This window comes from Rosa chinensis, chromosome 2 (genome assembly GCF_002994745.2).
Source record: "Rosa chinensis cultivar Old Blush chromosome 2, RchiOBHm-V2, whole genome shotgun sequence".
NCBI lineage: Eukaryota > Viridiplantae > Streptophyta > Magnoliopsida > Rosales > Rosaceae > Rosa > Rosa chinensis.
Window position 1 is genome coordinate 53,788,650 of NC_037089.1, and position 16,901 is coordinate 53,805,550.

Sequence of the window (16,901 nt, forward strand, 5' to 3'; positions counted from 1 at the left end):
AAGTAAAAAAAAAAGGTAATTTTTGATTAAACGTTTCTGCTTTCCATACTTTCATTTTTTTTTCTTTTTCTCAGGGACTTGCAACCTCCCTTCTTCTACCCCCCTTTCTTTATCATAGGGGAGACCAAAAACCGAACTGTAGGGGTTCGTGCTCATTCCAGGCTTAGAGCTTGTAGAGTCCTCCAAACTTAGAGTTTGTTGAGATGTTATGATCGACCACAAACACATCATTATTTCGATCTAATCCAATACCTCTTGGAATCGGATTTCTTGGAAACAACTACACTCAGAAATCCCTAATTTCTTAGAATCGACTACGCTTAGAAATTTTATTGTTTTTGTGGTAGCCCTTTTCGCTCCGAAACTAACCCTAACTTGCTGTTGTTTTTCAGGATGACTAACCTGAACAAGTTGGACTTTTCTCCACTGGAGGTGACAGGCATAAGATACCACAAATGGGTCCAACATGTGCGCCAGCATCTTAAGGCTGATGGGATCTTGAGTACGATCTAAGAGCCAAGTCAAAACGTGTTTACTCCTCAACAAGTTGCCGCTTTGGAAGAGAATAGAGCTACTATGGTGGCAAACCACGCTAAAGCCATCATTCTCATGACAAGGCACATGAATGACGCGCTCCATAATGAGTACCTCAATGAAAAGAACCCTAGAAAGCTATGGGTAGAACTCAAGCAGCGATTTGGCAACGTTCGTGACTCCCTGCTTCCTGATTTAGAAGTGAGATGGCATAACCTCTGCTTCTGTGATTTCAAGTCTGTACTTCACTACAACTCGGAAGCCCTTCGTATCAAGTCTTTGATGGAATTCTGTGGACAGAATATCACTGATACGATATTGATCAAGAAGACTCTCTCTACCTTCCCCGTCTCTGCGTTGATGATAGCCAAGATCTAATGGATTGATGTCAATGCTGGATGCATCACAAGATTTCATGAGCTTATTAGAGCCATTAAGGTAGCTAAAAGCACGACAACATACTTGTGAAGAACTATAACTCTAGACCCATGGGAACCCAGTCTATTCCAAAGTCTAATTATAGTCGCGCCCCTAAGAGAGGGTGCAAGGAGCGAAACCCTAAGGAAATAAACAATTTTAGACTTTCTGGTCTATATTCTCACCCTCAAGAGGAAGGAAACTGGCAAGATAGGCGTGCACGGAACCATGGAGATCAATGTGTGAAGAGAGAGAGAGGCAGAGCCTCTGGCTATGGGAACGCCACCAAGGATAGTAGCCGTCCCCAACGCACCCCAAGTGTGCCTCGATCAAGGGAGCCTGACCATAATGATGCTTGTCTTCGGTGTGCAGCGTCCAAACATTGGGCCAAAGCATGTAAAGCACCCTAGAATGTTGCAAACGCGTACAAGACGTATCATGAAGCAAAAGAGGCAAATTACAGGGAGCAAGAAGATCAAGATGACCATCTCACTCTAAGGGTTGAAGACTTCAAAGGCCAAGAGACTGGCGATTTTGATTAAGTTTTTTTATTTTTCCAAGAGATGTAGGCACTTGCCATATTCGTTTTGTAGTAGATGCCAATGGTTTAGTCTTTCTTCAAAATAGGCTCATCCAAAGTAAGTGTGATGTCTAGGAATGTTTTGAGATTAGTGGTATTTAAGCGTGTCTTGCTCCACCGACATCTTTCTACTCACCTGGTCACTGTTATTTTGGAGTTACCGAAAAAAGTTAGAGTACCACCATTGTTTTGCAATAGCTAGCATTTTGGATTAGATTTTCTTGTGTTAAAGAGACAATGATCTAACACTGTTGGCTTATGAATAAAATTTTGAGTTCTTTTCATTATAACTCCATTTTGATTCTGAGCATATTACTTTGTGACTACGATGGCTAGGTCATCAGTATCAGTTCAAGGACATGGAATAGCCCAAGTTCCCCTTGCCAAATGAGAACTTGATTACTCTCATAAAAACTCTCTACTGATAGGAGCATTTTAATGCGACGTTTTAATAATTATTTCCTCATATTTACTTAGTTATTTCCTTAAATAAATCATTCTTGTTTAGGAAAGTTTCCATCTTTAGAAAGTTTCTATTTTTAGTAATTTTAATAAAAGTTTCTATTTTCTAGGTACATTGGAATAAATGGAGCTGAAATGAAGAAATGGAGTTTTCCTGGTCCAACTAGGAATCCCAGTCAACACAGGAATCCTGATGAGGCTAGGAAACCTGAAGGCATTAGGAGACAACATGATGACGTGGGAGATATTTTGAGAGATTAAATCTGATTTTTGCATGGAAAATCAAGGAGATTACGTGGAGAATATCAAGGGAGAATTTCAAGGAAGAAAATGTTCAAAACAAGTCCAGATTCGTTCCTTAATTCCCTCAAGATATGTTGGCTGAAATTAGAGAATAAAATCTGCAATTTTAATGTGAAAATCAAGAGAAAATCAAGGGGAGGATGTTAAGGATAAAGCCATGGAGAGATTTAAGGGAAGAAATGTCCAAAATGCATCTAGATACATTGTCTAGGTTCATGCCTAGATATTTGGCCGAAAATTAAGAGAAAAATCAGAAATAATCTTGGGAAAATCAGCAACAATATATTAGGGATTGATTTTGGAGCTTTTTGATTGGTTGGATGACACACAGAGCTGACGTGGCACTACGTGATTGGTCGAAGCTGTGTGGCAAAGCTTAGCCATTCCCCTATATAAACCCCCATATGCTAGACGTTTAAACACAACTCACACCTCTTGATTCAGACACCTCTCTCCATTAGAAAATAAACATTAGAAAAATTCTCTCCATCCTCTAAAGCAAGCCACATGATTCAAGCAAAACCGAAGCAAGAGAAGAAGGAGCCGTGACCTTTTCCTCCACCATCCACCATTGAAGACTTGCTTTCAAGCTTCAAGGATCGCAACGTCAATCACCCATCCTCATCTTCCATCCACGGTGTAATTCGACCTCTACTTTGTAACCTTTGCTTTGAATTTCGTTGGTTTTGTTTTAGTTGACATTCATGATTGAACAAAATTATTATTTCTGGAATTTTTATGATTAAATGAGAATTTCGACTCTTATATTGTAATTCGAGAGTTGCTTATGTGAGTTTGTTGAATTAAATTTGCTTTATAGATATCTTTTGTATTTTAATCTGATGTGGTTCGAAACACTTAGGGTTTTGATATGAATGGTGCTAGATTTAAGAACATGAAATCAACTTTTTGTTTTGTGTAACTTGAATCGAAGTAGTAAAGGTTTTGGACAAAAACCGAATTTAATTAAAGAGGATTGCAATTAGGTGGACTTTTTCATACTAAGTTGCACACTTGAGTTGATAGCATTTCCATGTGTTTCATGCGTTAAACATGTCATGATTGACTAGCTTTCTAGGGCTTGATTACATGTTTGATAGGATTAATCTTTGTGCTTTCACTTAGGTTAATTAGCATTGAAAAGTAAAAAATGGGAAATTATTTGCTTTCGAATATTTCACATGATCAACTCCTTTCTCATGACTTAGATGAACAATATTAGGGTTTAATCGAATTTGATCATAGTTTCGGTTTTGATCTTTGTTCTCTCATTCCACCCGTGTATATATGTTTTTACATTTTCTTTATTTGATTTATTTTAGTTTTTAATTTAATAATCCTAAAACCCCCTTTTGTGTTCATTTGTATATATTTTTATTCTTTGTTTTATTTTTGTAAATAATACTTTTTACTTTTATTAATTTGTTTTTGCAATTACAGGTGTACCCTCAATCCCCGGAATAGAACGATCCCTATTTACTATATACTAACGATGACATTTCAGGGTTAAATTATGCGCTTGCTTTTAAGCGCATCATCTACACTCCTAGGGCTAATATCACCTTATGAATAGCCAACAGATTCCACTCAGAAATGCATGTAGAGAATAGAAAAGAGTTCCTTTGCACTACCTCTAATGATTGCGAATAAAGACACATCTTAGAGAAATGTATGTGTCTCTCTAGTGGATTTTATGTCACCTATTAAATCCAATAAAGTTATGAGAGAAGATCTCTTAGATTTAGACACATATTGGCTTTGTCATGAAAGGATAGGTCATCCTAGTCATGATATGATGATCCGTCTACTAAAGATTTCACACGGACATCTATTCTTTTGAGTGAAACAAAACAAGGATCAAAGATTGATTCCCGAACTAAGTGTGACCGCCGTTGCGGCCTCTGGAGCCGCCGCTGTCCACTGCCTAGGGCTGCCACTGTCCCCCCTAACAACGCCATAGAAGGCATCACCTATAGCCATGACGCCATGAATGTCAATCCCCAAGGCCATGGCTCCATGGATGCCACTTCCCATGGTCCTAACGCCATGATGAGTGATGTAGTCACAAATTTTGCTCCGAATAGTGCTTCAGATGCTCAGGACCAACCAAAATCCTCATTGGTTGCTTCTAAGGCCTCTCGCTCGTTTTATAACGTCTGTTCCTTAGGAAAATTATGGTCGAGATTATCCTATGAAAAGGATATGAAATACTCATTATGTTCTTAGAGTCAGTGGGGATTCTATGGACTGGTTCAACCAACTTACGAACATTTAAATATCTCATGATGTTGGTTGACATGCAAACACGCTGGTCACGTGTTGTGCCATTATCCACTTGTAATGCTGCTTATGCTATACTTTAGCACATATCATATAACAACAGGCTCACTCCCCGAATCATCTTATTTAATCAATTGGATTTGATAATGCTAGAGAGTTTACATCGAAGACTTTCAATGGTTATTGCCATGGGACTGATGTTGGACATCATATTCCTATGTACACACCCAAATGGTCTCTTGGAAACTACTATGATGGTAGTCCAGACATTGGTAATGCACACCAATCTCCTTATATCCGCTTAGGGTAATGCAATATCGCATGAAACTATGCTAATTGGTCTACGACCCACCGCCACTCTATCTACCTCTATGTTATAGCTAGTGACTGGGTACCAGTAACTCGTACTTACGCATATTTGAGTGTGTCATTTATGTGCCAATTGTGCTGCCATAACGCACTATTATGGGTCCTTACAGACGAATGGGCAACTAAGTTGGATTTGAGACCCAATCGTCCGCCATTTAATACCTTTTCCAGGCGATCTCTTTACCTCCAGATTTGTGGATTGTCACTTTGATGAGACAGTCTTCCCGTCGTTAGGGAGAGATAAGAACATGGATGTTCAACAGGAATGACAGGAATTGTCGTGGTCTGTCCCCACTATGTCTCATCTTAATCCTCGCTAAAGTGACAAGATCACGTATATATGCTGCAAACATGCCTGCAAGGATGGACATCCCTACGAGAGGACGTAGCGCCACCTTAAAAGGAGGTAGGGGCATGGCACCAACGCCATAGAGAGTGACACTCTAGCGTTACAGGCCATAACCCCAGCTAGGATGTGTGGGAGGCCTGTGGGTTCAAAGGATACTTTGGCATAACCCAATCCTTGGATCATCGTCACTCAAAATTTATCTCATAAGAGTCTTCCAAATATCGTTGGGGGACGCCTTAATGTCAAAACCTACTCTTGAGAATATAGAACTCTATGAAAATTACACTAGTGTACATGAGACGTGAGATGAAAACTCTATCATGATTGATGATGTATTCGCGCATTTCATGGCATATGAATTGGTTGAGTTCGATGATATCGAACCATGCTTCTTGATGAATGAATGTCAACATAGAAAAATTTGGCCTAAATGGAAAGATGAGATCCAGGTTAAGTTCGATTCTCTAACGAAGAGGAAGGTTTTTCGAGCCACTGATGCCAACACCTCCTACATAAAACCTGTTGACTAATGGGTCTTCGTTAGAAAGTGTGATGAGAAAAAGAGATCGTAATATCGCCTTATGGCGCAAGGCTTCTCACAAAACACCTTGAAATTGACTGTGATGAGACATATTATCTCGTAATGGATGTCATTGTACTCCACTACCCTGTCAGTTTGGTAGTTTATGAATAATTGAACATGCAGCTTACGAATGTGGTCACTACGTATCTCTATGGGGATCTAGATACGGAATATATATGAAGGTTCATGGAGAACTTCATTTACCCAAGTCAAATAGCTCTAGAGTAAGAAGCGTGTTTGCAATGAGGTTGAAACGCTCATTGAAGTGACTACTTGATTGGCAAGGGATATGCCAGCGCATTTTCATAACAATTTTCAGATTCTATCGCGGTTCATGTTGGACATGATCTTCATTGAAAGCCCTTGAAGAGTTAATGGAAACCGCGAAACACTTGATATCCGAGTTTGAGATGAAGGATCTTGGGAGAACACGATTATGTCTCGGTTTGGAACTTGAGCATCGTGTTGATAGATTCTCAGGTGTTTTGACAAGGTCAAGCCTTCAAGCACACCCATGATTTTCTGTAGTGTTGATACTGAAAAGGATCCTCTTCGTCCGAATCAAAATATTGTACTTACTCCAATGAACAAGATTGGACATCTCATTTGTAGAGAACTAGTTAGCTAGATATAGCTTTGCGCTAACGTGATGCCATTGGACTGGTGTAAAAGATATATTTTGATACTTGAGATGTACGATTGATATGGGCTTGTTCTATCTCTACATAGAGATGATGGATTTGGACCCAGCATACACCAGAAACGCCACCAACATTGGCTGCGTTCTCTTTCCCCATCCCAATATAACATTAGTGTTTTGGAAAGTTTTGTTGATGTTAGGTATCTCTTTGACCCACACAAATGTCATTCCTAAATTGGTTTTGTATTACCATGAGTAAGATTATGATATCTTGGAGGTCTACAGAACAGACTATTGTCGCTACATCTTCGAACCATGCAGAGATTATTACTTTGCACGAAGCGGTTCGTGAATATATATGGTTTAGATCCATAGTTACGCATGTATGAAGTCTACCACAGATGAGTCTACCAACATTTATGAGGATAATGCTGCTTGCATTGAACAAATGAAGCAAGGATACATCAAATGAGACAACACCAAGCATATATCGCCTAAGTTATTCTACAATCAGCAACAATAGAAGATCCTCAACATCAAAGTGAACCAGGTTCAATCTGAGCACAATGTGGTAGACTTGTTTATTAAGTTATTTCCCAAATCCACGTTTGAGAAACATATTGCAAGTATTAGCTTGCGGAAGTTATCCGAACTCTCATGATCGAAGTCATCAGGGGGAGATGTTTACATGTTAATCTTGAAACATGAAGGGTGTGTTCTGCTCTTTTTCCCCTTCGATTGAGGTTATTTTTGTCCTACTGTGTTTCTGTTACTCAGCAAGGTTTTTAATGAGGCAACAAGAGGAGCACCACGTTTAGGCGACACAATGGGGAGTGGTCCAAGTAAATCCAGAATATATGTCTGACCCAAACTCTAGGTTACTTGCTCTAGTTGTAATATGTTTTGTATTAGAGATAATCTCGGAGAATCTTGGTAGATAGCTAATCAATGTACGATTATGTTCCATGTAATCCTCTATATAAAAGAGGCCCATTTTATCAATAAAAGCATAGCAAATCATCTCCCAAATATCGATTTCCTAAAAAAATTTGAAATATAAAACAGGGGAAATGATCATTTACCCAATTTTGGGGCTAATTAATCGCAATTACCCAAACACTCTAAGAGATTGACTACTTAATCAACAGGTTACACTTTTTAACCCCATTTACCCATCTTTTCAAAACGGGCCTGCTTTTCCTCTAAATTTCTGCCGATTTTTCCCTTTTATAACTGACATCTTTCAAATTCATAACAGTAACGAGATTTAGGGAGAGAAGCTCTCCGATTTTAGAGAGAGAGGATCGGCTTATTTCCAGAGAGAGAAGCTCGCCTGTTTTGAAAGATTGAAGCTCTTACATTTTTGAGAGAGAAAGGAGCTATGCGATTTTCAGAGGAGCCCTGCGTTTTCTAGAGTGAGAAGCTCTGCGATTTCTTTTGAAAGAAGACCTGCGATTCCTAGAGAGGGAAGATCTGATGCGATTATCACATGGAGTGAGATGGAGCACCTCTTTTTGTTCCTCCATTGTGGTTAGCTTCTTCTTCTATCTATGATTGTTTTATATTTAGCTCTATTTGAATTTCTAGGTCTTGACTATGTACGATTTGGTTTTCTAGGCCTTTTTTGTGTGCATTTTGTTGTTTATGTATTACGGTGTTATGTACGTGCTGGTTTTTGCTTATCTGAGATTCGTGTTAGTTTTGAGCTGGTTCTGAGGTGTTTTTGTTATTTTGACTATATTATTGGGGTCCAATAATTTGTCTACTGGGGGCCAGTAATGTATTCTAATTGTTACTCAGATTCTAAATTTGTTGTTTAATGATCTTTTAATTTCTGTGAAGTGCTATTTGTTACATTTTGTGAGGAGTTTTGGTAGTTTTTATTTCATTATTGGGTCCCAATAATATGCGTAGTGGGGGGCAGTAATGTGTATTAACTATTATGAAGTGTCTCTATTTTTTGTCTAGAGAGACTTTTCTTTAGTTTAAAAGTAATTTGTTAATCCTTCTGATGTGTTTTGGTAGTTCTGTTTAAATCATTGGGGGGCAATAATGTCTCTATTGGGGGGCAATAATAGTTTTGTTCTTTTATTTTCTTTCAGGATTATGCCTGATTCCCTGGTTGCTAGATGCATTTATTCTGGCAAAGGTTATATGATTCCTTTGAATCATTGTATGAGCTTTTCTGACTTGTATGAAGACGTTTTCCTACGTTCCAGTTTTTGGCAAGTGATGTTATTGAGCTTCAGTATTTAGTACCGGGTTGTGAAGTATGTTTTCTTTGTTCCGATCGTGATTTCCAAATGCTGTTCTGTGGTGCTAGAATATGTAAGTTAGAATGTGTTGAGATTACTGTTTTAAAGTTAGAATGGTGGAAGTTGCAGCAACACGTGTTCAGTGGATAGTCGTTCGGAAGTTGTGGATGAGGACGATTATTTAGGGGAGGCATTTAGGATTGAAGTTCACAAGTCGTATTTGTCTGATGAGTGGAGTTCCTATATTTATCGTGTTGGGGAGAAGTTTCATGGTGCAACTGAGCTCCGTGAGAAACTCAGGAAGTATGCAATTGCAGTTGGTTTCGAGTTTGTGTTTTTGAGAAACGATTTGGACGGTATTCATGCAGTTTGTTCAAATATTGGAACCAAAGGATGTGATTGGCATCTTCGCGCTCTTTCATCATCTCAGAATGGTTGCCTTTATATAACGGAGTTGAATAATATTCACACTATTAAGGGCATAGTTAGGACTCAAAATCATAGGCTTCTGGGATCTAAGGTTGTGAAGACTCGCATTGCTGCTGATGTTAGCTACAATCTTTCACTAAAGCCAAGGGAAATTATGAGTAAATTCAAGTCAACATATGGTTTTGATATTACCTACAAGGTTTCCTTGAAAGTGAAGCAAAGGGCTAAGGAAGCAATTTATGGTTCCGATGCAGATTCATTCAGCAAGTTATCTTGGTATAAGGAAGCCGTTTTGGAGAGTAATCCGGGCTCTTCTTTTGTGTTGGAAGTTGACCCATCCACTAATCGTTTTCATAGGCTTTTCGTGGCTTATGGAGGTTGTATTGAAGGCTTCCAATTCTGTTTGTCGGTGTTGTATGTTGATGAAACGTTTGGTAAAAGTATTTACAAGGGTCAGATTCTTTCTGCATCTGGAAGGAATGGAAATCAAACTAACTCCTTAGTTTATTGCCCCTAATAATTTGTTTATTGGGTACTAGTAGACTGACGTTTTTGTGTTCTGGTTTGTGCAGGTTTCTACCCTCTAGCCATATGTTTTTGTGATTCTGAGACAGAAGCAAATTGGACATTCTTTCTCAAGCATTTGAAGAGTTTACTTGAACCTCAAGGAAGAGTCATCACATTTATTAGTGATCGGGGTACCAGACTGTTGAGTGCTTTCGATAAGGTATTTGCTGGACATCCTCACCTGTTTTGTTACAAGCATTTGGTGGCTAACTTTGCCGGTAAATATAGGGGTAAAGGTAATTCTATCTTGATAGAAGATGTTAAGCAGAAGTTTTTTACGGTTGCATATTCCTCTACCGAGAAGGAATACCGTTTCAATTTGCATAAACTTAGAGAAGTTGGAGGTGCCGAGATTATTGACCCTTTTCTCGCTGAAATTCTAGTTGAACATTGGTGCCGTGCATTTTATACAGGCCACCGATATGGAAAAATGGCCAATGGGATGGCAGAATCATTTAACTCTTGGATTTCACTTGAGCGTTTGATGTCGGTATATTGTATGTTGGATCCAGAGCCGTCTCAAACTTTTCGGAGGCCCTGTGCGAAAGTTTAAAATGCGACCCTCTAATACTTGATTTATTAAAATGTTGTGTTTGAGACGATCGAGCCATCTCAAACACAGCATCACCAAACAGTCCAAGCAAATCAATGTGTTATGAGAAACCTGATTCTTTGAAGAACAAAGACTCAAAGTATAGCATGAGACTCTTGAGTTTCCTCACTCCTTGATCTCTCCAATCCTTGATTTACATTTCTCAATTTCCAGAAAATTGCTAGGCCTTTGCAATTTGAAAAACAAATCAAACCATTAGGAGAACTATATTAAAGAAACATTTATTTATATGTGGATACAAATCAATTAATCATACCTGAGTCATGACTAGGGTGTAGGGATTACTGATGAGCTTCATTTTGCCTCTAAATCACTAATTGAAGAATGAAGACTTGAAGTGGGAGAGAATTAGTCTGGGATTTTTTAGAGTAATTAGAGAATGAAAAAGGATAGAAGAGATCGATGGGAATAGAGAAGGGTCGATGAGAATTGAGGGCTCTGGCCAGAGGCGGAGCCACGTTGGGGCATGGTGGGTCCCGTGCCCCAATGAGATTTTAAGTATATATACAATCTGGTTCAACAATTGACCTGAGTGCTGCCTTTGCCGTAGTGGTTGAGGCACATGCATATGTTAATTTGGTCCCTGTTTCGATTGCTGGTAGCAGCAATGTTCTAATTTTTTTTATTTCTTTCTTTTTTCTAACATTAATACTAGTATTTCTTCTCAGGAAAAAAACATTAATAGTATTATTTCATATAGTTTCAAAGTTCAAATATAAATTATATTTCCATTAGGAAAAATTGTCTAAAATCTATGAACTATAAGTTTTATTAATAAAATATGTAATTTAAAAAAAATATTGATCTTTTTTTAGTACAAAACTAGATATTGATCGTTCCCCTACCTTTTTAATTATTATTTTTATTACAATCTTGATATATTTTAAGTTTAAGTTTCATTTTTTTTTTTACTTTTAAGTGCCCCAGTTGAGATTATTTTCTGGCTCCGCCACTGGCCATGGCCATGGCATTAGGTACGTACCAAACTAACTAGCTAATTATAATATTGCATGTATGCATTTAATTTGTATTTATTCAGTACGTTCTTGATCGAAGATAATTGTTGGAAGTCTTGGTAAGTACAAGGACGAACAACCCGTGGTCGGTGTCACCGTGACCAACTGCACATTGTCAGAGAGAGAGAGAGAGAGTGAGTGTGTGAATGCAAAGAGCAGAGGATAAGGATTTAGTGTATGGGGCCATATTTTTTCTTTTAAGTTATTGTTTATATAAATAGATATAAAAATATAAATTCTGTGGCCCTATTTCCATATCAATGTTAGTGTTCCGTGCCTAGATCCAAGTGTTTTATATTCAATCATGCAAACATAAATCCTTAAAGAAAAACGTTGGGGGCCCTCTCAATTTGGGGCCCTGTTCCGTCGCACTCAATGCACCTGTTCAGAGCCAGCTCTGGTTGGATCAGACTAGAATTAACCAAATGGAGTAGATGGGTGAGAGGAGGGATGAGGCACAACGTTGGACGACAGAACTAACTCCCAAAATGGAGGAAATGTTGAAGGTGCAGATGGAGAAATCTCGTCATTTCAATGTCCATTATTCTAGCCCTGGTGTTTATGAGGTTCGATCTGACTTTTCGTACGTAGTTAACATTTCCGAGCATTCACGTTCATGTGTGAAATGGCAGATCAATTGTTTTCCTTGTCCTCACATCCTTGTTGCAATACAAGCTGCTTCTGAAAATGTCTATGATTATATTGATAAGTACTTTCATGTTGATATGTTCAAGAAGAGCTACAGTTTTCCTCTCCGGCCAATAACCAATGTTGATATGTCTTCTTCTGATTCTGCCACTGACTTTAAATTACCTCCCCTTGAGAAGAGACCACCCGGGTGGCCCAGGGTGAAGCGGTTCAAGTCTATTGGAGAGGTCGAAAAGAAGCTGATTCGTTGCTGCCGTTGTGGAAAAGTGGGAACTCATAACAAGTTGAGCTGCACAGAACCTCTGGTTCAGTAGTAGTACATGATTCTATAAAGGGCTAATAGGTTTTACACTTTTCTATTGGGGGCAGTAATATGTTTATTGGGGGGCAATAATTGTGGAGAATTTATGCTCATTGAACCATTATTCTTTTCAGAATTACATATTTTAACTTTTTTCATATTTCAATTCCTTGTAGAGAAATAAAATGAAATTATTAACATGTTTGAGTTGCAGTTATTGGTTATAGCTGGTTTATTGGGGCCCAATAGACAGATTATTGCCCCCCAATAATTTATGATTATGAGACAACTTAAGAACAACTTGTAATTGGAAACCTAACTATACTTTTGCAACCTAATTTAAAACCCAAATTTGATACATGTGACCATCTTCCTAACTATTATTCTTCCTAACTATTATTTGGTCCCAATAATGATATTATGACCCCCCAATAAACCCGATTATTGACGAAGTTTGATTTCATCACGTATTTGATTCGAAGATGTTTACCTACATAAACTAACCTAAAGCCAAACGTCCACCTTCTGACCAAAATTGTGAAGATTATTGGGTGGCAATAAACCTGACTATATTAGTGCATGATTCTAATAGCAGCTTTTTTGGAAGGACCTGTTATAAATTGAAGGTAACAAAGGTACATTACATCATCCAATACTGTATGTAATTTGACCATAATTTCAAAATAAGTTTAACTGCCCAAGTATTTACAATCCTTGCTTTTGAAATCCTAAAGTTAAATTGCTACATAGGTTATCCTGGTTTTAGGGCTTCACTTTCTTCCGAAGTTTAGGTGCATTATTCTCTCTAGTATTATTTTTATCATGCTGTCCCCTCCTTCCTTGCTTGGTTCTTCGCCATTCACTATGCTCTCCATGAAATGAAGCATAAACGGTCCTCAATAAGCACTGTATTGAAGTAAGTAAAGTCATGTTCAATTTATTGGGTTACAATAAATAGATAGTTCATATTTGCAGCTTTAAGATGTAGTCAAACCGCGTGGGTTGAGGTACTTACGATGTTGTGTTCTGCTGCGGGTAGTTGAAGTCTTCATAGAGTTCATAGCCTGTCTCCACAATGTTGTTTTGCAAGATCCAGTTCCTGGTTTCTTTTTCCTCCTCGGTCATTTCCTCTTCAACGATAATCAGGTTTTCTTTTTCATCTTCTCCTTTGCATTTTTCTCGCGTGACCTTTGGATCTTGGCTATCACCAGGGAACCTGATCTTTGTCAAGTTCACAACATGTATGAACTTCTTGATGTGCCTCACCTGTTTTTTGCAGATATAAAGGATTAGTTCTGGAAAGTCATCCTCAAGTGTATGGAAACGAACTTGTCAGTAGAATTTGTCACATACCACTCTTGATGCATTCAGGTGGTACTTCTCCTCATTTGTGAATTCATTGATTGGTGGCTTCAATGAATTCATGTGAGTGAAGCACCTTCTTTCATTATCGATTACCAGCAAACTGTAGTGTATGTTTGTGCTGTGGTGAATTGCTGCAAGCACCTTTGGGAAACGAAAGATCGACCACAGTGGTTCGATCAACATTGTTTCGACACCACACTCAAATGGTCTGGTATCCTCACCTGCTTCATTCTTCAGCTCATGATTTATCGCATAGTACTATGTACACAACATAACCAAGTTAATACAAGTTTACTTTTGAAAGAACAGTTTTCAACAGAACAATTTTCAAAGACATGAAACAAGTTTACTTTTCTTCAACTCATGATTTATCACAAAACACTCCATTTACAGTCAATAAACTCCATTCAACAGAACAGTTTTCAAAGACATGAAATAAACGATGAATAAACTAGAATCAAAACATTATCTAGGGGTAATAATGTGTCTGCCCCCCAATAAACCACCTAACAAAGGCTACATTTCAGTAATTCACGATCTACTAACATTAAATAAACACAAAACTCCATTTGCTTGGTTTCGATTACTTACCGCTGCGTCTATATAGAGAAATCCCACTTTAGCTTTTAGCTTTCCGGCAACATACTTCAACAAGTCAATATAAACGCTGATCACCTGCAAAAATGTGATATTACGCACCATCAGAACTATATGTGAGAGGAAATTAACATTATTTGTCTAAAAAATAACCATTTTACTGGGGGACAATAATCACATTGTTGGCTTCCAATAGACGTGTTGATTGGACCAGACTTACATCAGTTTCGACATCACCCTCTTGTATTATCACTCTGAGGTCATGCTTAGTTATCCGGTGTAAAATATTACTGCTAATCCAATATTCGGTACTACACAAACAGAAACAATCGATTCTAATTGGTTTGTAAACTATATGAAATACATAAACTAAATGAAACCAGGCTGTGTACTTACGTGTCTTTCGCAGTAGCATTGAAGAATTCTTGAAAGTGCTTTCCGATTGCCTGGTCCAGTGTCCTCCAAGTAGGCTTCTCGCATTTGACTCCCTTGATCTTGATCTTGTTCTCCATTTTTCTTCGGGCATGTGGCACGATCCTTGCTCTCTTAGGTGAGGCTCTCTTCCTCATCTTTGCTTCTTCGGGTGTGTCGTACTCCCAGTCATCTTCGTTTGCTTTCTTCACACCCCGCTTGTATGTCTTGACATTTTTCTCTATAGACATGATCTCCCTGTTTTTCTTCTCTTTTTGCAAGTCTGGGCCACCTTTTTCCTCCTTTTTCTTTCCAAGGTCTGCATTCTCTTCATTATCGGCAATCTTGTTCACAATCATATCAAGATGGGCTTCCTCCTCTTGTTCCCCACCTTCTTGGTGTTCAGGTAGTTCCATAGACACTGGACATGCTGCTATCAGCCTCTCCGTCTCATGTCCCACATTGGCTGGATAACTTGTTACCTCTCTTAGACTTGCTCCAAAGTTTGGAGTTTCTTCCTCAACTTCTTCTTGTGCCACTCTGGGAGTAAATGGAACTACCTGAAGCTGTCTTTGTTGTGGAGGCACCTCTGCCTTCTCCCTTTCGAGCCTAATGCATAGAGCCCTGATGAGGTTGTTTTTGGCTCTCTTTTCAACCTCGAGACCTTTAATCCTCTCATCTGCCAGCTTTAGCTTTGCCCATAAATCCCTGTTCTGTGCATTCAGGTCCTCGTTTGCTTTGGCAAGCCTTCCTAGCTTTTCCTCTATCTCTTTGGTGCCATTCGTGTCACCAATGGCTGCCCCCATCTCACTGATGAGTTCTTTGATGTTCCCCGTAATCCTTTCGTTTTATTCCTCTTCGGCTTGGCTTGCCTGGGGAACCTGCAAATAGTGGCACAAAACCATTTAAGTTACTGGGGCCTAATAATGTCGTTATTGGGGGGTACTAAACGAATTATTGCCCCCCCCCCCCCCCCCCCGTAGATAAGCAAAATAGCTACAGTTTGAATGTTTCACTGGCCAATGTTCTTTAATAAGCACAAAAACAGGTAGAATACTCTTCAAAGCACTAATTTATGTAATAAATTCACAAGGTCAAGACATTACTGGGGGGGGGGGGTAATAATCACATTATTGGCCCCCAGTATTTGGCAGCAGACAAGCTCAGTTTGTTATACTCACCCAGTTGTCGAAGCTCGGGGTGGCCTGCACCTCATCATCCAACTCGATGTCGCCCAGTCCTATATCCGCAGTCCACGGTCCAGCTTTGATTAGATCCTGTTACATTTTTAAGTCAGTTCTACGTAAATGAGCTACGTAAGGTGCATGAAAATACAGTTTTCTTGTTTTGCTTACCACAGCCAGGTTCTCATTCTTGAAAAGCTGCTCCAAGTTGAAAATTTCTTTTATTGACCATCGACGAAACCTTGGAGTTTCATTCTGCTTGCTCTGGATCCAGGTCTTCGCCTTCATCTTCTCGAGGAACCAGTAATAAATCAGAAGCAGGCATCCATTCATTGTTGCAGGACTATTTCTCCAATATTTTTGCAATCCTTCCATCAAGAAGTCCAGAATCAACCTTGGCCAATTGTACATATTGATGGTCCCAATGTGTTCGCAAACAGCGACCATATCCCATGTAATCTGAGCCCCGGTTCTGCTGAAGAAGAACGTGCTGAACAGGTACGTGATCATCAACACGGCTAACTTCCGCGAGTCCTTCAGTTTTGCCGGCTTCTTCAACTCATTTATGAGCTTTGTTTCCACATCAGATCTAAGGATAGCCTGCTTTTTCGAAGGGCTGCCAAATATTGTTGAGTCTTCCATTTCGTCCCTGACCACCCTCTTGTTCACGTTGAACACTTCTCCTTCAGTAGGAAGGTGAAACAAAGCTGTGATGTCTGCTTCCGTAATTTCCATAACAACATCACCAAACTTCCAGTTGTTGCTGTTGAGGTCGAAGTGCCTCATTATTACCTCCAAGTCCACTTCATGTTTGTGGAGCTGGTTCTCGGTTATCTTGTCTTCCCAGAATGGTTCGATCATCTCACCAAAATCAGTACCCCTCAAAATTTCCTTTGTTTCTTCTGGTATTCTCTCCTTGTGTGCACCTACCACTCTCCAGAAGGCACTGAGTGTGCACTTCTGCTGCCTCCATTCAATCTTAGCTTTTTGGACCTCCT

General features: G+C 39.0%; 1 protein-coding gene across 1 annotated transcript; it reads left to right on the forward strand.

Annotated features, from left to right (window-relative positions):
- The first annotated feature begins 4,282 nt into the window (after window positions 1-4,282).
- Window positions 4,283-10,321, forward strand: LOC112184530. The gene is made up of 4 exons (XM_024322795.1): window positions 4,283-4,417; window positions 8,737-8,787; window positions 8,885-9,653; window positions 9,774-10,321. Exons 1-4 carry the CDS (start codon window positions 4,283-4,285, stop codon window positions 10,319-10,321), a joined length of 1,503 nt encoding a protein of 500 aa, XP_024178563.1.
- The last annotated feature ends 6,580 nt before the right edge of the window (window positions 10,322-16,901 follow it).

Coding starts and splice junctions, on each gene's coding strand:
- LOC112184530 (XM_024322795.1), top strand. CDS start 4,283: ATGAATGTCAATCCCCAAGGCCATGGCTCCATGGATGCCACTTCCCAT. Junction 4,418..8,736: donor ACCAACCAAAATCCTCATTG/GTTGCTTCTAAG, acceptor CCTACGTTCCAG/TTTTTGGCAAGTGATGTTAT. Junction 8,788..8,884: donor ATTTAGTACCGGGTTGTGAA/GTATGTTTTCTT, acceptor TTTTAAAGTTAG/AATGGTGGAAGTTGCAGCAA.